We start from the raw sequence: 21,635 nt of genomic DNA, 5'->3' as shown, positions 1-21,635 counted from the left end.
GGAAGTGCATTGTCCTTGGACTTGGGAGACCTGTGTTCAAATCCTGACTTACTACTTATTCCCTTTATGACTGAATCCTTTCCCTATCTGAGAAAGAGGGAAAATGAGAGGATTGCCCTGAGTCACATCTAAGATTCCTTCTGGATTCTTTACTTCTTCCTTTTTCCTTCTGTCCTATGTCCTCTCTTTCTCTTTTAATCTGTTTTTTTGCTCATTATCCTTCCTTTTTCCTTCTTCTCTTTTCTTTAGCTGACTGTAATATAGCTGATTTTGTTGTTCAGTCATACCTGACTCTTCATGACCCCATTTGGTGTTTTCTTGGCAAAGATACTGGAGTGGTTCGCCTTTTCCTTCTCTAGCTCATCGTACAGATGAGGAAACTGAGGCAAACAGCGTTAAGTGACATGATTATTTGACCCCAGTAATGCACACCTGTTTGTCCAAGGAATAGCCTAGCCAAGTTCAGAGAGGCTTATTACCAAGTTGGCGTCTGGGTAATGGGCCTTGTTGGAGTTAGTATGTCTCAAAGTCATCTACTAAGACAAAAAGAGTTTGGGATAAACTTCAATGGAAGGTGTACCCATATTAATCAAAATACCAACTCTTGAAGTGCTGAAATCTTAATATTATTCATTATTATATTGTTTAGACAGTGACATAAATCAATTAGATTAGGCCCCTTTTACTCAGAGGAAGGAGATATGTAGATATGTAGATAAAAGATCGCTAGAGTAACTTTCATGAGTATATCCTGACTCAAAAGGAATTCTGTCAACCTCTGTGTTTAGCCACATTTTCATGAGTGTATCCCCTTACTCCAAAAGAATTCTATTATCCATTGTGTTTAACTTTTTGTGACCTATTCATGGCTGGTGCATTCAAAGGTGGTTGTGGATTGCTTACCCTAGATTAGAAAATCCAACTCCTTTTGTCTAACCAATGTAAAATTACAAGGCACTTAACAGCTGTGGGCCATATGACTATTTAGTGGGCTATTGTCTGGACAGTCACCCTTCTGGGACCTATCAAGTGTACATTTCCACTTGCCAAGTTAGGATGACCACACATATTAAGTGTCAGAGAAGCAGTTATACATGTCTCCTTTTATCTTTCTGATATGATTGGTCACATCCATGGGGATTTGTTATTCTATATTATTCTATATTTATTATTCTATGTCTATTCTATAAAAAATATATTCTATATTTACTATTCTATAAACTCAGTTCAACCAACTGAGTATGAGGATTTAACTAAGTTCCTGTAACCTAACTCCCCAAAAGTCCTCATTTATTAATTAAAAGGCTAATGTCTTATATTTCTCTTGGAAAAGTTTTAGCAAACCAAAATAACTGACTGTAGAATAAATTTCTTTACACGTGTGTGGTGCTTAATTATTTTTTTTTTGCCTCAATAGAAAAAGGTTTCCCATCTCAATCTCATTAGGATGTCTTTCTTACTGGGATTTTCTATCCAGATCAGTTCCTGAGAAAAGGCATCCAGGAAACTAATTTCACTAGCTGGAAGTCATTTTTCCTACATCCCCACTGCCATTTCCCCGTCCATTCTGACACTCTTGGAGACATTTCCAGATGACTCTAGGGAGTGAAACTAAACCAGTGTTATTGCTTCCTCCTCAGCAGTAGGGGTCAAAGCTTTGGGAAGGAGTTTCAAATCACCGACAAAGGAACAGTCAACAAGCACTGAGAGCCTACTATGTGCTCAGGGCTATGCTGAGGTATTTGGATTAGTTATGGATTTCAGTTATTCCTGATTCCCTTGGCAAGAGACCACTGAGTAATTGGATTGTGAAAATCTCAAGATATCTAGAACTCCGTGGGCAATGAGTTGCTTTCGAAAGCCAAGTTTTCTGGATGTCTCACCCTCCCTTAGGAGGACCAGAGGGTTTTCATTTTAATTTTGGGTGGGAATTTTTCTAAACTGTATTTCAGACATCCTTGGCTTCTTAAACATCCCTGCTAACTCTTTTTCAACTTATTCTTAATGGTTCGGGGTCATCGTTATGAATATCAGTTGTTGGATTGGGTTCTAACATAAAATGCCCGTAGGGACCATGGGGGAGGAGGGGGAGGAGAGAGGAAGCTGTTTGGTTCTGAAATATGCCTCAGCCGCTGCTTTTTAAAGTTTCTAGTTTTCTACCATTTATTGCTTTCCTGTCAGCTGCCTAGCATAGAGGATAGTGTCAGGGAGATCTGAGTTCAAATCTGACCTCAGAGGCTTGCTAGCTGTATGACCCTGGGTAAGTCACTTAACCTCAGCCTGCCTCAGTTTTCTCCACTGTGAAATGAAAATAATGATAGTATCCACCTTCCAGGGTTTTTGTGAGGACCAAATGAAATAATGTTTATAAAGCCCCTTAAAAGTGCTATAAAAAGCAATACAAGTTTTACTGTATAAGCATACCTTAAATAGGTATTGCTATTCCCATTGCTACCAGCAGACTTATCTATACCAGTCAGTTCTCTCTCCTCCCTTGTAGACTGGTGTTTTATTATCTGCCTTGGAAACTGGATGACCTTGCTTATTAGAACTAAGTGTAAAGTAGGAGTAAATTGTCCGTCTGTGAGCGGGGTTCTGACGGAAGGGCATGGACTTTATCGCACAGACTTGATTTTGGTAGCCCTCGAGCCTTTTTTCTTTTCAGACTTACTTCCTGGTCCATGACTGCTTTCTGGCTAGGACAGAGAAGTTGCCAGTTGGCTGAATTCTGGATAAGTGAGATGTTACAGTCCTTGACTTACTGAGTATTTTATACCAAAGTCTGGGAAGCGTTTTCTCCCTTCCTACCTCCGACAAATGCTGTCGCCTCTATTATCTCACTTTCTTTTCACAGCATTCTTGTGAGCTATGTTTATTATACCCATTTTACAGAGAGGTTAGGTAGGGATGCATTTCACAAGCTCCAGCGGCAACTCGTCTTTCTAGAGCCGATCCCATACACATAATGGGAGAGGATGAGCAGCTCTCTTCCTATTAGTGCTTTTACTCCACTGACATTACCCTACTGTGTAAACTCATTCATACGATGGAAATTAGATCCAATGAAACCCAAATGGAGTTTATGCCCATCTTTTATTACGTTTGGAAGATGCCTAGAATACTATGAACAGGGTCACACATTAAATAACACAATAAAATAGTGACAAATGGTCATCCCGGCACTATAAAGATTTGGTAAAGGGGAACTCGCTACCACTTTTCAGTATCTTTGGTAGTTAGCTGTTCTCTTCAGCAGCTGAAGGCAGCCCACAGGGGAGTTTAGTTAAATTGCCGCAGAAAAACTGAGGCCATATACAGAGCCATTTGTCATCCCCCAAATCTGCGGCTTCTACTCTGCACCCCAACGTATTAGAATTGTGGGGTGGGTGCAAAGAGTTAAAAGGCTTTTGTATTAACTATGTGTGCAAAGTAAGAGTTAAAAGGTTTTTCTGTTTCTCATGAGGACAAGAACTGGGAGCTTTAACAATGAAACTGACACTCATTTGTGGGTCAGGGAGGGCTCCTACAAAGTGAGGCATGATTTCCCTTAGTAGGGTAGGGTGCTCAGTTCAATGTGCAGGTGGGTGACTCATCAGGGTTATTTAGAACGGTTTTGGGAAGCCAGTTTAGAAGATAAAGATAGACTCCCTGACTTAGAGGCAGTGAGGTGGTGCAGTGAGACCTGGAGTCAGGAAGACCTGAGTTCAAATCCAGCCACAGACACTTACAAATTGTGTGACCCTGGACAAATGATAACCTCTTTTTACCTTACTTCCCTCCTCGGTAAAGTGGGGATAATAAGAGCAACCCATTCCCATGATTAAATGAGATTAATAATCGTAAGGCCCTTAGCACAGTGCCTGACATATAGTAAGCATTATATTAATGTTAGCTATTATTATAATTAGATATTTGTAAAGCATTTAGCACAAAGCCTCAGCCCAAGCGCTTAATAAATGTTTACTTCCTTCCTTCCTGCTTCTGGAGATACTTTCATTTCCCTAGAACATGGTCAAAGATGTTAATTGTTGCAGTTCGCATTCAGACCACAAAATGGGAACACTGCCCCTCCCAAGCTAGCATCTGCGTCATAGATGGTGATAGTACTACATGGTTAGATTTTGCCAGCGCCATTTTGACAATAGGATTCTCAGTGGTCATATTGGCCTCTCTCTGTAGATTTTTCCTTGTGATATCAGTCACGTAGGAGGAAGGTTGTGCAGGACCTAGGGTCATAGAGCTGGAAGAGACCTCAGTCCAAACCTCCCATTTTATAAATAAGGAAATGGAGTCCCAGGGAGTTTCAATGGCCTGCCCCAGGTCTCATGGGTATTAATGTCAGGGGTGGAATTGTACCCAGTCCTCTGACTCCAGAGCCAGTGCTCTTTGTTAATGGTGTCTGTGCTTCTCATCCTTTCCTCTCCTGTGCCCCTTCATTTATTAAATATCAAATATATACTTAATAAAGAGCTTTAAGAGGTGGAAGGGGGTGGGAGGAGAATATACATTTACAGTATCATCGGTAGGCAGTAGATGGGTAGGGACAGCCTGAATCAAGAAGAATATTTACTGCTCAATAGGGAGTTGGAATATCCTCCTGTACACAATGGTAATGAGAAGCCCAATCCAGAAGCGAGATACGATGGATCATAAGACAACGTTGGAAAGGACCTCAGAGATCTTTTCTTCCAACCCTCTCCTCTAATGGATAGAAAAAAATGTGAGCCCCAATGCCATAAACATTCTACATGCTAATCTGCTGATTATTTGTCTTCTGCCCAGGGAAGCAAGCACTGGACATGGTCATTGAAAAGGCCCATTTGAGGCTGGAATAAGTACTTGAGATCTCAGGGAAAAGAAAAGGGAGAGTTAATGCTTTCCTAGCTGGGCCATATTCAGACATTTTGTACTAATGAGATCCCAGAAATACTTGAGGGGCACACAGAAATGCAAGCAGCTGGATGAGGTCATGGTGCATGTGTAGAGAAATACCAAGTTGGGACCCAGGGGGTTCCCAAGTGAGGCAGTGTGTCCCCTCCTTGTGCCACTGTGGCCTTAGTTCCCAATGTGAATATGGACAAGTATGGTTGGACAAGTGGTTGATGGAAGTATAGGAGTGGAGGGGAAGGGGTAACATTTTGGGAACAGAAGCTGACATTTTATTAACTTAAGGACTCATGTATGCCTAGCACAGAATCCTGCACATTTTAGGCACCTGATAAGCATTTTTGTTGGTGATGTCGAAAGAACCCCTTTTAACCTAATCTTAAGTCTCCATATCTGACTTTGAGCATGCATTTCTCTTGTGCCCATATCTAGTAAGAAGCCTTCCAATTCTGCACAACAGGAACAAGATAGACATGGTTTTAAATATGTTTATAATTACAAATATACTTGAAGATAAGTACAGTCAACTCTCAATGCCAGTGAGGGTGACGTATCTATATTACAGTTTGTCAGAGCAGATTTTCCTTTTAGGGCTACTGCCTTTTGAGGTTACTAGCCCTCAAACAGACCACTCACTTCATTAACATCTTGTATTTGCTCTGTTTCTTTCTTCATTTTTCTGTGCAGCCTGATGGGAAGAGAGGCCTTTGCACCGCAGACTCAGCTCCCTGCCCTGGTCCAAAGAAGATTTGAAAAGGCATAGCCCTGCTAAAGCAGGTGCTTTATGAGAGTGTTCTCCTTTCTCCTCTCACTCTAGAGGAGGAGTTGTTTCTTCCAAATGAAAGCGCGATTGGAATGAACTGATGTGTCAGGTGATGGAGGGCAGGGAGGGAAAGTAGACACTTCTTCCGCTCCACTTCACGTCTTCACCACAACATGGCATCGTTCTTTGGTTTGAGGTGAATTCCCAGAACATCAGATACAAATAAAACCATGTAAATACAAAATTGGCCTTGACATTGACACTTCATATTTGGACAATCCATCATGGAGGATTATCTGTGCTTCTGCTGAATTCCATCAGTGAGAATGATGAGGGATAACAGGCTAGCATGAGACCCATCTCATTCCAGTTTCTAAAATGACCTCTATTGGAGACTATCAGAAGCACTTTGGGGCCAAGAATGTTGAGGGACCGGTCACCTTTCTTTCCTGGGCTCCTGGTTGGGTTGGCTAAGAGTAGATCAGAAGAGTGTAAAGTCACCAAGAATGGCTCCACTGGGCAGTGGAGGCTCCAACATTTCCTGAGGATGAGAGGGACCAGCATCGGCCACTCTGTGTCTACTTGCTCCTAGTTCCATCCATTGTTCCTACCTCCAACACAACTTCCTTTCTCTTTCCAGTCTTTGGACATAGCATGTTCCAAGCACCTATAACGGCCAAAATATTAAGTCCCAAGAGACTACTTGCAAAAAAAAATCAACATAGTCCTTTCTTTATCTCTTTTAGAAAAGGAAATAACCACTCTGTGTTACCAGCAAAGTATTTCTCCACATGGTCCCTGGCCCCTGGCCCAGAAAGAAGGTCAGTGTTCTGTATCCTGGGTGGTTAGAGTCTCCAACTGTGCCTTATGTTGCAATTGCCTTCTTTGGGGGCCCAAGCTCTATTTCTCTGGACATCAGAATGCCCTAAGTGGAGAGTCCTGGTCAGATCCTGAGAAGTGACTGGTTGACAGACACTCTGTTGAGGTCAGAGTTCTGAATAAGGGGCTAGCCCTTGGCTCCATGTCCCATGAAAGCTGAAGAATCCTTGGCCAAGAGTTATATGATAGTACAGATCAGATATACATTTATAGAGCTCAGTTAAGTAGAGCAAGTTTTCGAAAAAGTAGAAAAGGGTCGGTTTTTCTCCTTTCCTTCCCAGTTACCAAAAAAAAAAGAAAAAAGAAAAACTATTAACTTTAGTAAATATGAGTTTTGGGGAGCTGGGGTTGGGAGAGGGAGGCAGCTCGGAGTCCAGTTCTTCTGGAAGTCATAGCTGGGGTAAATGAAGAATGCTAAATCAGCCCAGATGCTTTTTCCTGTACGTTATATTCTTTATTTTTCTTCACCCTCCAGCTGATGAAGAAGAGCAGCAGTAAGCCTAGGGCTTTGTAGCCCATCTGCAGTCCCAGATAACTGCCAAGAGAAAAGAGAATGGCCATTATAGGGAAAGGCTCTCAGCTTTTACGGAAAGTCCCTTTCATTAGTTTCAGGAGATCTGAGGTGTGAGAGATGCTCATCCCAGATCTAGAGCTGGAAAGCACCTTAGAGGACATTTAAGCCAAACTTCTCATTTCATGGTTAAGGAAACTGAAAGTCAGAAGGGTTCAGTCAGTCACTTAGGTAGAAAGTGGCAGCTCTGGCATCATAGTGATGATAGCTAGCCCCCATGTTGCCTTTTAGAGCTTGCAAAGTATATTATCTTACTTGATGCTTACAACAACTCTGTAATGTAGGTCTGTAAGATGAAGAAAACCCTCCTCCTCATCATCATTATCTTAGTATTTCTATAGCACTTTAAGGTTAACAAAATACTTTACAAATATCTCATCTAATCCTGACAGCAAACCCAGGAGGTGTCATTATAACTCCTGTTTACAGATGGAGAAACTGAAGCATGGGTATGGAAAAGGTTCCCCACCCTTGGGCTAAATGGTTTACCCAGTGTCACACAGCAAGTGTCTCAGGCCAGATTTGTGATTCTGAGTCCTTGCTCTTTCCACTATACCACCAAGCTGTCTGGATTTAAATCTCAATCTTCTGACTCCAAATACAAAACTATTTTCTAGTGCACCCCACAGTCCCCCTAGAAGGCTAGAGCTAATTAAACAATGCAAGAAAGCAGAGGACAACAGCCTCCTGCCCACAAGCCGAGTTTATCTGGAGATAAGTAATGCAGTATCCCAGATGGTCCTGATTCCTGAGATCAAACTCCAAAGGGGAAGAGAGATTTTTTCCTGCATCTTTTTGTCTGCATCTTTTGCTCTTGACCCTGAACCTTAGGGTCATAGATCTTGAGGACCTCAAGAACTATCTAGCCCAACCCCTTAATTTTAGCCCCCTCACTCTCTTCCCCACTTCCCTTCAGAGTCCCTCGTGGCACTCAGTGAGTGAAATGAAGCAGTTAGGACAGCAAAACTTCATGAGGTTCCCCCACTCTTTTGGTCTCGGACTAAGGACAGGGCTGTTAGGAATAGCTTTCTGATGTCACCTTCAGGACCGGCCAGTGTTGGGTGGTAGAAGGATCATGGAAAGGGAGTCAAGAGGAAGGCGTTCCAGTCTTACCTCTTCTATTTATGATTGTGTATGGTTTGGGAAAGGTTGCTTCCTTTCCCCTGGCTTCAATTTCTCTACTTATAAAGACAGGGGATTGGACTGGACATTTTCCAATGTCTCTTCCAGCTCTAACAAATGATGATTATAGTAGGAGTCACCTTTTCTCTGTGTCCTTAAAAATGGGTGTTTTGAAGTTCAATTTCATATACAATCCTCTTTTTCTGTTCTTCTTTGTGTATTGAAATGTTAAGACTTGTTTGTTAAGTTCAAAATACTGATTGTGGAGATCATTGTGGAGAAGGGACACAACTTTCTTATCACCACTAACAATAGGCAGATTGGCACAGGAGCCCTGAGAATGGCAACAACTCTCCCTCATCCTCTCCCTGACCACTGGTCATGCTTTCAGCTCAGCCCTTATGGCCATCGTCAAAGGAAGCAACTTCTGGGAAGAAGGGATTAGCCATCCCCACCAGCTGCCAACCAATTGCCTCTTCCAGGGCAGACAAGCCAGCCTAATTGAAGCAGCAAGGCATCTTGAAGGAGGCACAGGAGATAGAATGTGCCAAGGCAAGTCAAGTCACCACCACTACTACCTTGACTATCATATCTCCTCAGACCCTGATGGAGATGGCCTAAGATCCTGAACCTAAGAACCTTGGGAACAGCAATGCTTCTAGCCATCATACTGGGAAGCAATCTCTGTGGAGATACAGCCTGGCAACTGCTCTTATAGATACTGTAGCCACGGCTGCTGAAGACCCAGAAAAGAAACTTCTTGATACCAAAGTCTTTGACACTGTCAAATGGTTGGCATCAAATCTGATAGGATTTTAACAGTTAAAATGACATTAAAGATATGGCATGACCATCTGCTTTGCCTCTGTACCCTATCCACTGTCCCTCATCTGTAATGTGAGGGGCATTGGCCCAGATGGCCTCCAAGGTCCTCTCCAGCTCTAAATCTATGGTCATAATCCTTTCCCCCATTCTCTGAACTCGAAGGACAATGGGGCTTTTTCATCTGACTTGATGCTGAAACTTCTCATGTGTTTCATCTGTCTGAGATCTTTGAGAGAAGGGACTGTCTTATTTTGCACGTAGCAAACACTTAATAAGTGCTTTATTCAGGGCAGCTAGGTGGTTCAGTGAATAGGGCACTGGAGTCAGAAATGTTTATGATCCTGAGTTCAAATTCGGCCTCAGACGTGTATTAGCTGTGTGACCCTGGACAAGTCACTTAACCCTATTTGCCTTAGCTTCTTCATCTGTAAAATGAGCTGAAGAAGGAAATAGAAAACCACTCCAGTATCTTTGCCAAGAAAACCTCAAATTGGGTCACAAAGAGTCAGGCAGGACTGAAATGATTGAACAACAACAAAAAGTGTTTTATTTGTTCAGATGAGAAAGGGGAAAGATTTTAAGTGGGTGCATTGGGCATGCCTTAGCTAGTTTTGCACACAGGACAAACATAGCTTTGGGACTAAAAGATATTAGCATTAGCTTCTCCATATCACTAGGATGTTTTCACCCACCCCTGCTTGCATAGATTTTTTCTTTCCTTTCCAAAGAAATAGGCTAAGAGACCAGATTAACTTTCTTCTGTAATGCTACTTTCGAGATATATATATATATATATATACATATATATATGTATATATATATATATATATAGATATCCTTCACCTCCTCCTTTATCCTCTCTCCTGTTACCTATGGCATAGAATCCAGAAGACTTGAGTTCAAACCTTGTCTCAAACTTACTGGCTGTGTGACCTTGGGCAAGTCACCTGATCTTTCTCAGCCTCAGTTTCTCCACCTGTAAATGAGGGGGATGGTCTCGATGGCTTCGAAGGTCCCTTCCAGCTCTAAATCTATGAGCCTATGATCCTCCCCTCCTTTCTCTGAACCCTAACCAAAAACCAAAATAACCAAGCAAAGGCAGATTCATTTTCTTTAGGCCTGCTGCAGCTGGTGGTACAGTGGATAGAGCCCTGGGCCTGGAGTCAGGAGGACTTGAGTTCAAATCTGGCCTCAGACAGTTATGAGCTGTGTAACCCTGGCCAAGTCACTCAATCTCTGTTTGCCTCAGTTTCCTCAACTATAAAGTGGGGATCATAACAGAACCTACCTCATAAGGCTGTTGTGAGGACCACATAAGATAACATCGGTAAAGTGCTTAGCACAGTGCCCAGCACGTAGCAGGTGCTATATAAATACGTATTCCCTTTCCACCCTCTACCTGAAGATGTGTAATGGGAGCATCTGGAAAAATCCTTCCCCACACCCTGCACATAGGCATCCCTCCACGTCTGTCACCTGTTGCGAAGAGCATCGTTGTCATAATAAGCGCAGGCCCCTTTCTTCCCTGAGCACAACGTGTTCCACCGGATGCAGGAGTAATCAATAGTGAGGCCATACAGGGCTGGAGAGGGCAGCCAGGCTACAGGGGGACAAAGAAGGAAAAAAATCAGAAAATGCCAGGTTAAGTATTTGCTGCAGGAGTTAAGGAATCTTGGCAGCCCCAGGCTTTCCCAAGGGACTTCCAAATGTTGTAGTTACCTTGTGGTAAATTTGTTTTTTTTAAAGGGAAAGGGGGCAGAAATCCCATCCCAGAGTGGCTCTGTTTCCCAAGGGAATCTCTTTAAAGGCAACTATCTTTTCATGAACTGTGGATTCCTCTTGCAACAGAAGAGAGAAACAGACCAGGGATACATCCATTCACACAATGAGTCATGGAAGTTGGGTTAAGTACCAATTGAAAGGTTTGAAAACATTGTTAAAAGCCACGCTTTCAACAAATGGGATTTGGAGACACCCTTTCTGCCTAGGAGCTCAAACCCTTTGGGAAGCCTTCCTGTACCTGTTGTGGGAGCAGACCTGCAAGACTGGGAAGGGAGCAAGATCTTGTCTCCCTGTTTTATTGATGGCTACTGGGGTGTTTAAAGGGTGTCAGGAATGTAAGAAAGACCACAGAACTCACCACCTTTGAAATCATTTAGGCCAACTCTCTCATTTTATAGACAAGTAAACTGTGGTTCAGAGAGATGAAAAATGACTTACCCAGCCAGAACCCATGTCTCTTGCTCCCTTGGTCCAGTGCTCTTCCTATAATTCTACACTGGAGAATTACTTTGTATTTAAGCTGTAAACAAAGGGTATCCCAAAAGTCTTAGTGAAGCATTTTGGGGGGGCAGTTTTTGCACTAAGCCTTTTGGGATACCCCATATCTACAGATAAATATAAAGTAATAAACTTAAGACTGCACTAATGGGACACCCTCTTTTTTATATACATATATGTGTACGTACTGTTTCTCCCGATAGAAAGTAGGCTCCTTGAGGGCAGGAGACTGTTCTACTTCTCTTTGTATACTCAGGACCCAGCACAGTGCCTGGATAGCAGGTACTTAAGAAATTTTGTTTGATTTTGTAGGCAGATGACAACTGAGTTAGCTCTGGTTAGTTTAGTGATCAGAATTACACAAACCATGTCCAGCACAGAACAAAGCTGGACATTTGCAATAACGGGAAATTGTGGCTAAGTTTTTAGGAATACAGAAAACACTTTCTTCTCCCTTTTACTAATGATGAAATGACATGCAAATTGGTATCCTTTAAAAGGTATAATACTGAGACAGTCATATGGTTATGTCTAGTCAGAGGGCCCAGGGCTCTGTTGAGTTGTCCTAACAGGGGTAGGGAACCTGTAGCCTTGAGGCCACATACATGTGGCTGTCTAGGTCCTCAAGTGCAGCCCTTTGACTGAATCCAACAAATTTGTTCTGTGAAGTCCGGATTCAAAGGGCTGCACTTGAGGACCTAGAGGGCCACATATGGCCTTGACATTCTGTGAAGTTTAGTCAAAGGGTTGCACCTGAGGACTTAGAGGGCCTCGTGTGGCCTCAAGGCCACAGGTTCCCCACTCCTGTCCTAAACAGAACTAAATAAATCAGATATAATTGGAGAAAGCTGCTCTTGAGACTGATATTTAAGTAAGTTAACAAGAAGCTAGTTGTTCTCTCTGGCCTTCCCCCACATTACTATGGTCACCACCATGTTTCTAGGAGAGGGAAATTAGCAAGAATTGAGAATCATAACCTCTACCTTGCTCCATTTGAAACTAAGTCCAGATGGGAAAAATTTCTATCAGCATGTACTGGGAAGTAATTTTAAACCTGCCCAAGTTTAAAAATATGAAGCATTTTTTACATATTAGACCCAAGTTGCATTCTTTGGTGCTAAGTACAATGCTGCCAAGCCTGAACTTTATAACTTTGGCCACTTTGAGTTATCTGAGCTCAATTTAGGGGGGAAAAAGGAAGGAAAAATATTAAAAAAACAAACCTTCCAAATGCTTGTAGCCACAGAAAAGGTCATTTTTTTTTCCCAAGTTCACTGGAGGTAGCAAGGACTCAACTTATTTAGCTCACATTTAAGCAGCCTTTTAAGCTACATCAAGAATGGAAAGTTTCAATCTCCACAGGGAGTTTTTGGGATAAAATGTAATTGAATGAAAACTCGAAGTTGTAATGAAAACAGGTCTTAGACCATCTGGTCCACACTCCCTCAAATACCTCTATCTTCTCATTATCCCTACATTGGTCCTCTCCTCTTTCCTTCCAAAGTTAGAATAGAAGGTTTCTTTCTACTCCACACCTAACCCCCTTCACTCTAGACCCCATCCCTTCTGCTTGCCCCAGGACCCCATTCCCATCATCATCTCCTCCTTATCTAGAATCTTCATCCTCTTCCTCTGCACAGGCTCCTCTATGTCTTCAAGCATATTCAGATCTCCATCCTTGAAAACTTCCAGCACCTAGGACAGAGCCTTGCATGCAGTAGGCACTCAATAAATGTTTCTTGAATTGAATTGATTTGATCCCTCCTAGCCAACTTCTTGAACCTGTGTGGTCTCCACCCACTACTTCCACTTTCTATCCATCTATTCCTTTATTAACTGGATGCAACCTCAATCCTTACCACCTTTATTTCTATCATAACTATTTTTTCAAAGCTTATCAGTGACCTTCTTCTCACCAAATCTGTCGGGTCTTTCTCACACTTTATTCTCCACATGGTACAGTAGGAAGAGTATAGAGGACCCGGGTTTGAATCCCTGCTCTGCCACTTACTACCTCTGTAACTTAGGGCAAATTATTTATCAATAAGCCTCAGTTTTCTTATATGTAAAAAAATGTTGGACTAGATCAGTGGTGTCAAGACTCAAATAAAAAACAGATCTGTGGGTAGCATATTGGCTTTGAAAGCTACAAATTAGCATTTTCTATGTTGCATTATATTTTCATTTATTTTGTTAAACATTTCCCAATTACATTTTAATCTGGTTTGGGCTGCACTGTGGAGTTTTGTGGGCTGTGAGCTTGACAACTTTGAACTAAGTGACCTCTAAGGCCCCTGCTAGCCTAAAATCTATGATCTTATGGATTATCATTTGATAGTGTGGCCACCCTCCTCCACCCAATCAAAATACTCTCCCCTTTTGTTTTCTTTCTTTGATTTTTTAAAGATGTATAAGCCTGGTAGTAATATAGCTGGGTCAAAGGGTAAGCATACTTCTGAGCACAGTTCAAATTGTGTTCCAGAATGGCTAGACCAATTCATACCTCTGCTAACAAAACACCAGCATACTTGTTTTCCTACAACCTCTCCAACATTGATCATTTTTCTCTTTTGTCATCTTTGCCAGTCTGAAAGCTATAAGGTGGAACCTCAGAGTTGTTTTAATTTGCATTTCTCTAATTATGAGTGATTTAGAGCATTTTTCATAAAGTTATCCTATAATTATTTCCATATAATTATTCCATATAATAATTATTGAGAGTTTACCTGTCTTCCTTCTTCCTTTAAAAACTGTCTGCTCACATCCACAATCATTTATTTATTGATCTTCCTTTGTTTCCCACAATTCAATACTTTCTGATTTTCCTTCTCCCTCTAACCATTCCTTCCTGTCAACTTTCCTTCTGATTCTATTTTCTGCTGTTACCTGCAAGTATCTTCCTTGGGGAGCTATGGGTATCTATCCTCAGGCTTCATCCATTTTTTTCTCCATATTCCCTTCCTCAATATATTTCTAAGATCTCAACACCATCTTAATGTTAATGACATGCTAAAGATACCTAAATCTCCGTCTCTAGCCCTAAATGCTCACCTTTGTTCTGATCCTTCACGACTCATTTGCCTACAGAACATCTTCATGTAAATGTCCCACCATCACCTTAAAATTGACATCTACCAAACTGAACTCCCCACACCAACTCCATTTCCAGATTGTCCCATTTCTTCTAGGGCTTCATACCATTCTTTTAGTCTCCCTTGCCTGGAATGCTCTCTTTTCTCACCTCCACCTCTTGATTTCTCCAGCTTCCTTCAAGTCCCAGCTCCCAATTCCTCTTAATCCTAGTACCTTCCTTTTATTATTTCTTATTTACCCTGTGTATAGTTTATTTACACATGGTTGTTTGCATGTTGTCTCCCCCATGAGATTGCTTTTGCCTTTTTTTATGCCCACTGTTTAGTACAGTGCTTGGCACATAGTAGGTACTTAAAAAAAAGCTTTCTGACTGATAGACCAGGAAAGAAACCTCATCATCTTTCAAAGAAAGATCCGTGAATTTATTGAGATGAGTATACATGGGTATATGTGCCCTCCCCCAAGTCAAATCTATCTGTTTAACAAATCATGATTCAATCAATGCTAGTACATCCTTGGACAAAGCTACTTCTTAGCTGCATCTTCCATAGAATCTTGTACAATTTTCATACGTGCATATGAAATACCTTGCCTGAGGAGAGCCTGCAAAGTGACATTTTGATCTACCAAATCAAATCATTTCTTAAAATTAATAAATAACACCAGTCTTATATTTTCCTTTATCTTTTGGTCAGTGGTGTCACTAAAAAGTAGTTTTCTATAGAACCTGGCAAAAGCCCTGCCTATTCCTTCTGTAGTTTTCATCAATTGCCCTCAATGCATAGATCATTTGCATAAAACTTTTTCTAGAGATCAGAAAGGAGGTATATGAGTCAGTAATAGCTAATGTCTCTTTGCTAAAAGAACCTATCCCCCTGCTCTTCTTCCCTACTCCATCTTTTACATCCTTTGGAACCTTCTCTTCAAGATAATCTTGAAAATTGACCAAGTGTTTTTTTTTTAATTTGTGTGACTTCCAGCACACAGCAAGTCCAGTCCAGTCATTCTGCCCAACTTTATACTATTTAAGTGTCCCTGTCACTTCTTTACATGGTACATCAGGTAGAGAGCAATCTCTGCAAGTTCAAATGTGATGGTTCCACTCTTGCTGAAAATGAGGTTATATCAATGTAGAAATGCTGGCTGAACTATTCAATTTCACATCTGTTTGTACTCTTCTTTTTCAGTTAAATCTACCAAAAGATAAGCTCGTCCAGCTAGACCACATGCCAAGTTCTCTTAAAGTTTCTTTTCTCCTCAACTGCTTTTCACTGCATATAATTGTAATCTTAAAAAATCTTTTATTCATTCATTCATTCATTCATTCATATATTCATTTAAAAGCTTCATCTTCCCATCTTGTCCAGGCTGGAAATTTGGGGGCTACTCCCTAACTAGGTTCCACCACCAATTGGCATAGGAGCTTTGTTTGATTTGCTCTATTGCCAACTGCAGTCAGTTAAAGAAATCTCTGATCTTCTGTATTCCTCTTTCTTGATGTTTTGAAAAGGAGTTAATGCTTTAGCTACCATGTCTCTATATAGGAAGAAGTATTTTTTTTCATTGTGGTTTTTACTAAGCAAGTCTCTCCATCTCCTCTCCATCATAGTTAGTTTTTTATCAATTAAATTAATCAAGGAAATGATGATAGAGTTGATGTCTTTGCTTGTATCCATTTCCAGTTTTCCATAGATGAGGATACATTTAGAAAGATAGCTGGAAGTTTCATGTAGTGATTTCTTTTCCTATTTATCTTTTCTTCTATTTTGGGGTTGATTTTGAATCTTGGTCTTCTAAGCCAATAGTCTAACTGCATAAGGCATTCTTAACATTCTGAAAATGATGACTGTATTTGTAGCTTATATAGCTTCCGGTTGGTGCCATATTTGTTGCCTCCAGTATGTTATTATGTAATCAATTTCATTTTAAAATAACTTGTATTATAAATTTTTTGTATGTACTAATTGTCTCTCATTAGAATATAAATTAATTTAAAGTAGGCAGTGTTTCATTTTTTGCATTTATATTTCCAGTGTCTAGCAGGTGCCTGACATGTAGTAGGCACTTAATAAGTACTTAAATACTTTTTGATTGATTGATACTCTGGGTCAACTTCAGTTGTGATTCTTCTAAGATGGTGACATTCCATGATTCTCAGACATAGGTTGTCACTGACAGAATGCTGGTATTTAGAAGATGGGTTTCTGAAACGTTGACCAATTATAGAAATTCTTGATAATGTTGATAGCGATTTCACAAATTTAATCTAGTGTTCTCTTAGCTAATATTTTACTTAGTATTTTTGCACTTGAATTTCTGAAAGAAATTAGTCACTAATTTTTTTTGGTGTCATCTTTTCCACATTTCAGAATCAACACTATATTTAACTCATAAAGGAGAGAGCCCTAGACTTGGAGCCTAAAGGACTCTGGGTTAAAATCCATGGGCAAGTCATTTAAATCTCTGAGCCTCAGTTTCCTCATCAGTAGAATAAAAGGGTTGGATTAGATGGGGTGGGAGGGAACAAGCATTTATTAAGCACCCACCATGTGCCAGACCCTGTGCAAAACGCTTTACAAATATATTCTCTTGTTTGATCCTCACAACAACCCTGGGAGGTAGGTGCTATTATTATCCCCATTCTAAGATGAGGAAACTGAGGCAAATCAAGGTTAAGTGACTTGCTCAGGGTCACACAACTACTAAATGTCTGAGGTCAGATTTAATTCAGACCTTCTTGACTCCAGGTCAGGCGCGCTATCCACTTCATTACCCAATTGTCCCTGAAGCTTCTTCCGGCTCTAAGTCTATGATTATCGAATCTCATCTGATCCTCCATATTTGTGAATAACCTATATAATACAGGGACTACTCATTTTAGAAGGCTAGAAAATTCACCCATGAACCCATTTGGAAGAGAATTGTTTTGTGTGTGGAGTAACTTCTACTTATCAATTTACTTTCGTATGAATTTTGGTAATCTATGATCCTGCAGATAATTATCCGTTTCATTTAATTTCTCTAATTTATTGGTTATTCATATGTGGGCAACTAGGTGGTGCAATGGATACAGCCCCAGCCTAGAGTCAGGAGGACCTGAGCTTCAATCCAGCCTCAGACACTTACTAGCTGTGTGACCCTGGGCAAGTCACTGACCCCTGTTTGCCTCAGTTTCCTCATCTGTAAAATGAGTTGGAGAAGGAAATGACAAACCACTGCATTATCTTTGCCAACAGAAACCCAAACGAGGTCATGAAGAGCCAAACATGACTGAAATTACTAAACAACAAAAATACAAAATCAACAAGAAAATGATGTCAAAGGTGGGAGGAGAGGTTACCAATAATTGGGGGTATCAGCAAAGGCTATAAGAATGTGGTAGTTGATCACTTCAGAAAACCAGCTCTCAGTTTTATTAGTTCAATTTTCAAAATTCTTTCTACTTATTTCTGCTTTTGACTTTACAAGCTCCCCTTCTCTGTATTCCTTTACATAATTTATTTGTCTTTTTTTCTAGTGCCTTTAGATTAGGGATTCTTAACCTGGGTTTGGTGATCTTGGTGTTTTGGTTTTCAATTTCTGTGATAACTGAGTTTCAGTGTAAATAGTTTCCTTTGTAATATGTTGCTTAGCACATTGCCTGGAAGATAGTGATGCTTGTATGCCTTTAAAAACCTTATTTTGAGAAGGGATCCATAGGTATCACCAGGCTGCCCAAAGAACCATGACCAGAAAAAAAAAGTTAAGAACCCTTGCTTTAGCTGAAGATAATGTGTTTATTTTTCCCCTTTCTCTCATTCAATGCTATAAATCTCCTTATTTGGTAACTTTGAATACATCTCACATATTTTAAAATATGCTATTTGTCATAAATATCATATAAATATTATCGTATTTTAAATATTCTGTTATCAGTTTTCAGATTTGGAGTTCACCAGCTCCTTTCCTTTTGGAGACTATTATTTCTTGTCAATCTTAAATATTTTTATTTGTAAAAGAAGGATAATTTTAACTCAATTATAATACTTTTTAAAAAAATCTTGAACTCTGATTTGACTTTTTTTCTCTTCTTCAAAAAACTTATCTACCTTTTTTGTGATCTCAGTGATGAGCAGTAAGAGATTTAAAGCATATTATTATTTTGTTAAGTTCTGATTGTTCAGCCTATCTGGAACTCTGCCCCAGCTGCTTGCAGGGATCTTTTTAATTGTGGGGTTTTGTTCATAAATTCTTTGAGGTTTTGTTGATTTTTGAAAGGTTCTCTTCTGCCTTCAAATGATATGCTAAAACTTGCAATATATATATAATTTTGACTTCTAATTCTATGCCTTTAAGACTTGAGTATATTTTTGTCTAGTTTTCATCTTTCTCATGTTGTAATTGAGATGTCTGATGATATTCCAATTCTTTTCATGGGCAATTTCTCTTTTCTTTCTTCAAACTTAAAGAAGTCTTTCTTGTCTTTATAATTTTGAAGTTTAATGATTATTTGCCTTGGAGACTTGCATTGAAGACTTCTCTATGCTGACGGCCAATGGATTCTTTGAACATGCAAAGTGGTGCCTATTCTTGTCCATTCTGGGAAGTTTTCTCTAATTAGTTCCTCAAATATAGTGTCTGGCTTTTTTCTTTTTTTCTGTCTTCATACTTCCCTGGGAGCTCGATGACTACAATTCAAACATTTCACTCTATCTTCCAAGTATTTTATTTTGCCCTGTATATTCATAAGTTGCTTTTTAATTTCTTTTATATTCCAGGCTTGTTCTTTAGTTCATTTTATCATCCATTAAGCTTTATTTGACTAAATTTATTCTGCTGTTTGCTGCTTCCATTGATGTTTTTAGTAATTCTATTACTTTACATTTTTAAACAAAATTGTCCTTTTATCTCTTCCCATATATCCCCCTTTCTACCATTAGTCTTTCTTTAATGTATTCATTAGCTGATTTATTTTCTCCTTTGTGCTTCTTCTAGTATTCTTTAGCATATACTTCCATAGAAATTGTATCCCTAGAATCTTTTGTGTTACAAAATAGTTTACATCATTGTGATTTTTTTCCTCTTAAATTTCTCCTGTCAGATAAGTTTTATTTTTGTGTGTGTTTTCTCCCTTTCATTTCCCATTTTTTTCTTTCTGTCTCTGTCTCCTCTCTGTTCTGCCTCCTTCCTCCTCCCTCCCTTCCCTTATCTTCCCCCACCTCTTCTTTTTCCTCTTCCCCTCTCCTTTCCTCTTCTCTGTCTCTCTCCTCTCCTATCCTATCCTCTCTTCCTCTCTCCCTCTCTGTCTCTGTCCCTCTGTCTCTCTCTCCCCTGTCTCTCTGTCTCTGTCTGTCTCTGTCTCTGTCTGTCTGTCTCTCTCTTCCTATAGAGGAAAAGGTGGTCACTGGGGCATCATGCTGAAGGCCTATTTTTGATACCACCCTTCTTGTGGGCTTCTCCCTTGGGGGTCTGTGCATTGACTGTCCCTCATCACCTCCTTTCACTCCTTCTAAGTTTGTTCCTTCTTTCCCAGGCCAACAACAGACATGGAAGTTGTTGTTTCTCTTTAGTGACCTCTGGACCTCACTGAATTGTACTCTAATTTTTGTGTTTATTTCCAATTTGCTTTATCCTTTTTGGTATGCTGGACCAGAGGTGTCAGACACAGCCAGGGAGCCACATGCAGCCCTCAAAGCTCCAGAGTGCAGCCAGGGACCAGAAGAAATGTAATTTCTAGCTGATTTTAATGTGTCAATGTACTAATAAAAAAGAAATAGTTAATAATATAAATAGACTATATTTAATATAATATGTAAATAATAACATAAAATTTTAAATGATAAATAAATAATAAAAATGAAAGATATGAACATGTGTGGTTGTCTAAGTCACTACACGGTCCTCAGGGATCCTTACGGATGATTTAGGGGCCCCCATTTCTATGTAAGTTTGACAGCACTGGTCTAGATAACCCTTCTAATTTTCTGAGTTTAATCTTTCTCAAGACAAGCTGTCTCATAACTGCCAAAACAGACAGAGGACCTATATGAACATAAACATAAAACAGTTTTTATACAAATAAAGTCAGATCTAAATAATTGTCCCCCAAGCCTTCCACATATCCCAGTTGCCCTTGGAAGCAAGGACTACTGCCCAATCCAGGAAGGCCAGTCATCCAACTGGAAAGAACAACAAAGGCCCGTGTAAGAATGCAGCAAGTCCAGGGAGCAGCACCTTATAGGACCATCATGGACTCCTGAAGAGCATTGTGCACTGGAGACATTCCCAGTTGGCCCTACCCCTCCCTGTCCTGCTTCAAAGATGGCAGCCAATGTTCCAGGTAGGGGTAGGAGTGGGGAAGAAGTGCTACCTTACACGACCTTCTCTTGTTGTCTCTACCTCCCTCTCCATTCTCCCACCCTTAGGTTTCCCAAGTTAAGCCACATAGCCTCCCCTTGTGTGAGTGAAAATATGACAAATAAAGACATATGGCTTTGGCTGATTCAAGTCTTCTATAAGGTACTCATTAATCCCCATCCTTGCATTGAAATAGAATAGTTTTATTCAGGATGATTGCAAAAATGCATCTGGCAGAGATGGTCTGAGAAGAACCAGGAGCTGCAGGAGCTTTAGGATTGAGCCTAGGACTGCCTGTGACTGCTGCAGCATTTTGTGTCACTGGCTCTGGAGGATAGCTTTGGCAGCAAGCCAGCCAGGTTGAGGGTGCAGAGTCCAGCTCAGGGTGGGCTGGCTCCATTTGGTAGATAGATTACGTTCTCATGCAATATTCAATGTTTATCAAAAGGGACGTGAAGAGGTTTCTCTCTTGATGCCCTAGACTGCTACCTGTATTGTTGACTCAGTCTCAGCTTGCCTTCTCCTTTCCTGTTCAGCCTATGGCATCCCTCATAATCATTCCAGCCTGTGTGTCCTTTCTCCAGAGTTATTGTGGAATGGAGAAGGGCATCCGGCTTAGAGCCTCGGGATAAAGGTTCCAACCAGGGACCTAACAATAGTTGTATGTCCGTGGGACAAGTTCCTCGGCTTCAATTTACTCATCTGAAAAACAGGGATAATAATGCCAGGCCTAGCCTACGTCTAAAGGATGGGGTGAGGCCCTAATGAGATAAAATATGTCAAATACTTTGTAACAACAAACTTCCACCCCCTTCTCTCAATTCAATCAACTCCCTATTACCTCCAGGATCAAATAGAAAACCATCTATTTGGATTTTA

The 21,635-nt window shown here is 40.4% G+C and overlaps 1 protein-coding gene across 1 annotated transcript in view; it reads right to left on the bottom strand.

The window, feature by feature from the left end:
• Positions 1–5,361: 5,361 nt before the first annotated feature.
• SLCO2A1 (solute carrier organic anion transporter family member 2A1) overlaps positions 5,362–21,635 on the bottom strand; it is a 150,556-nt gene continuing 134,282 nt past the window's right edge. The window contains exons 13-14 of the mRNA XM_036747810.1: positions 10,524–10,647; positions 5,362–7,064 (exon numbers count right to left, since the gene is read on the bottom strand). Of these exons, the coding sequence (XP_036603705.1) occupies positions 6,944–7,064; positions 10,524–10,647 (245 nt within the window). The 3' untranslated portion in view covers positions 5,362–6,943. The remainder of the gene's footprint in view (positions 7,065–10,523; positions 10,648–21,635) is intronic.

Source organism: Trichosurus vulpecula, chromosome 2 (genome assembly GCF_011100635.1).
Source record: "Trichosurus vulpecula isolate mTriVul1 chromosome 2, mTriVul1.pri, whole genome shotgun sequence".
Classification (NCBI taxonomy): Eukaryota; Metazoa; Chordata; class Mammalia; order Diprotodontia; family Phalangeridae; genus Trichosurus; species Trichosurus vulpecula.
Note: the sequence above shows the minus strand (reverse complement) of the source record. Positions and strands in the feature narration are given on the sequence as shown.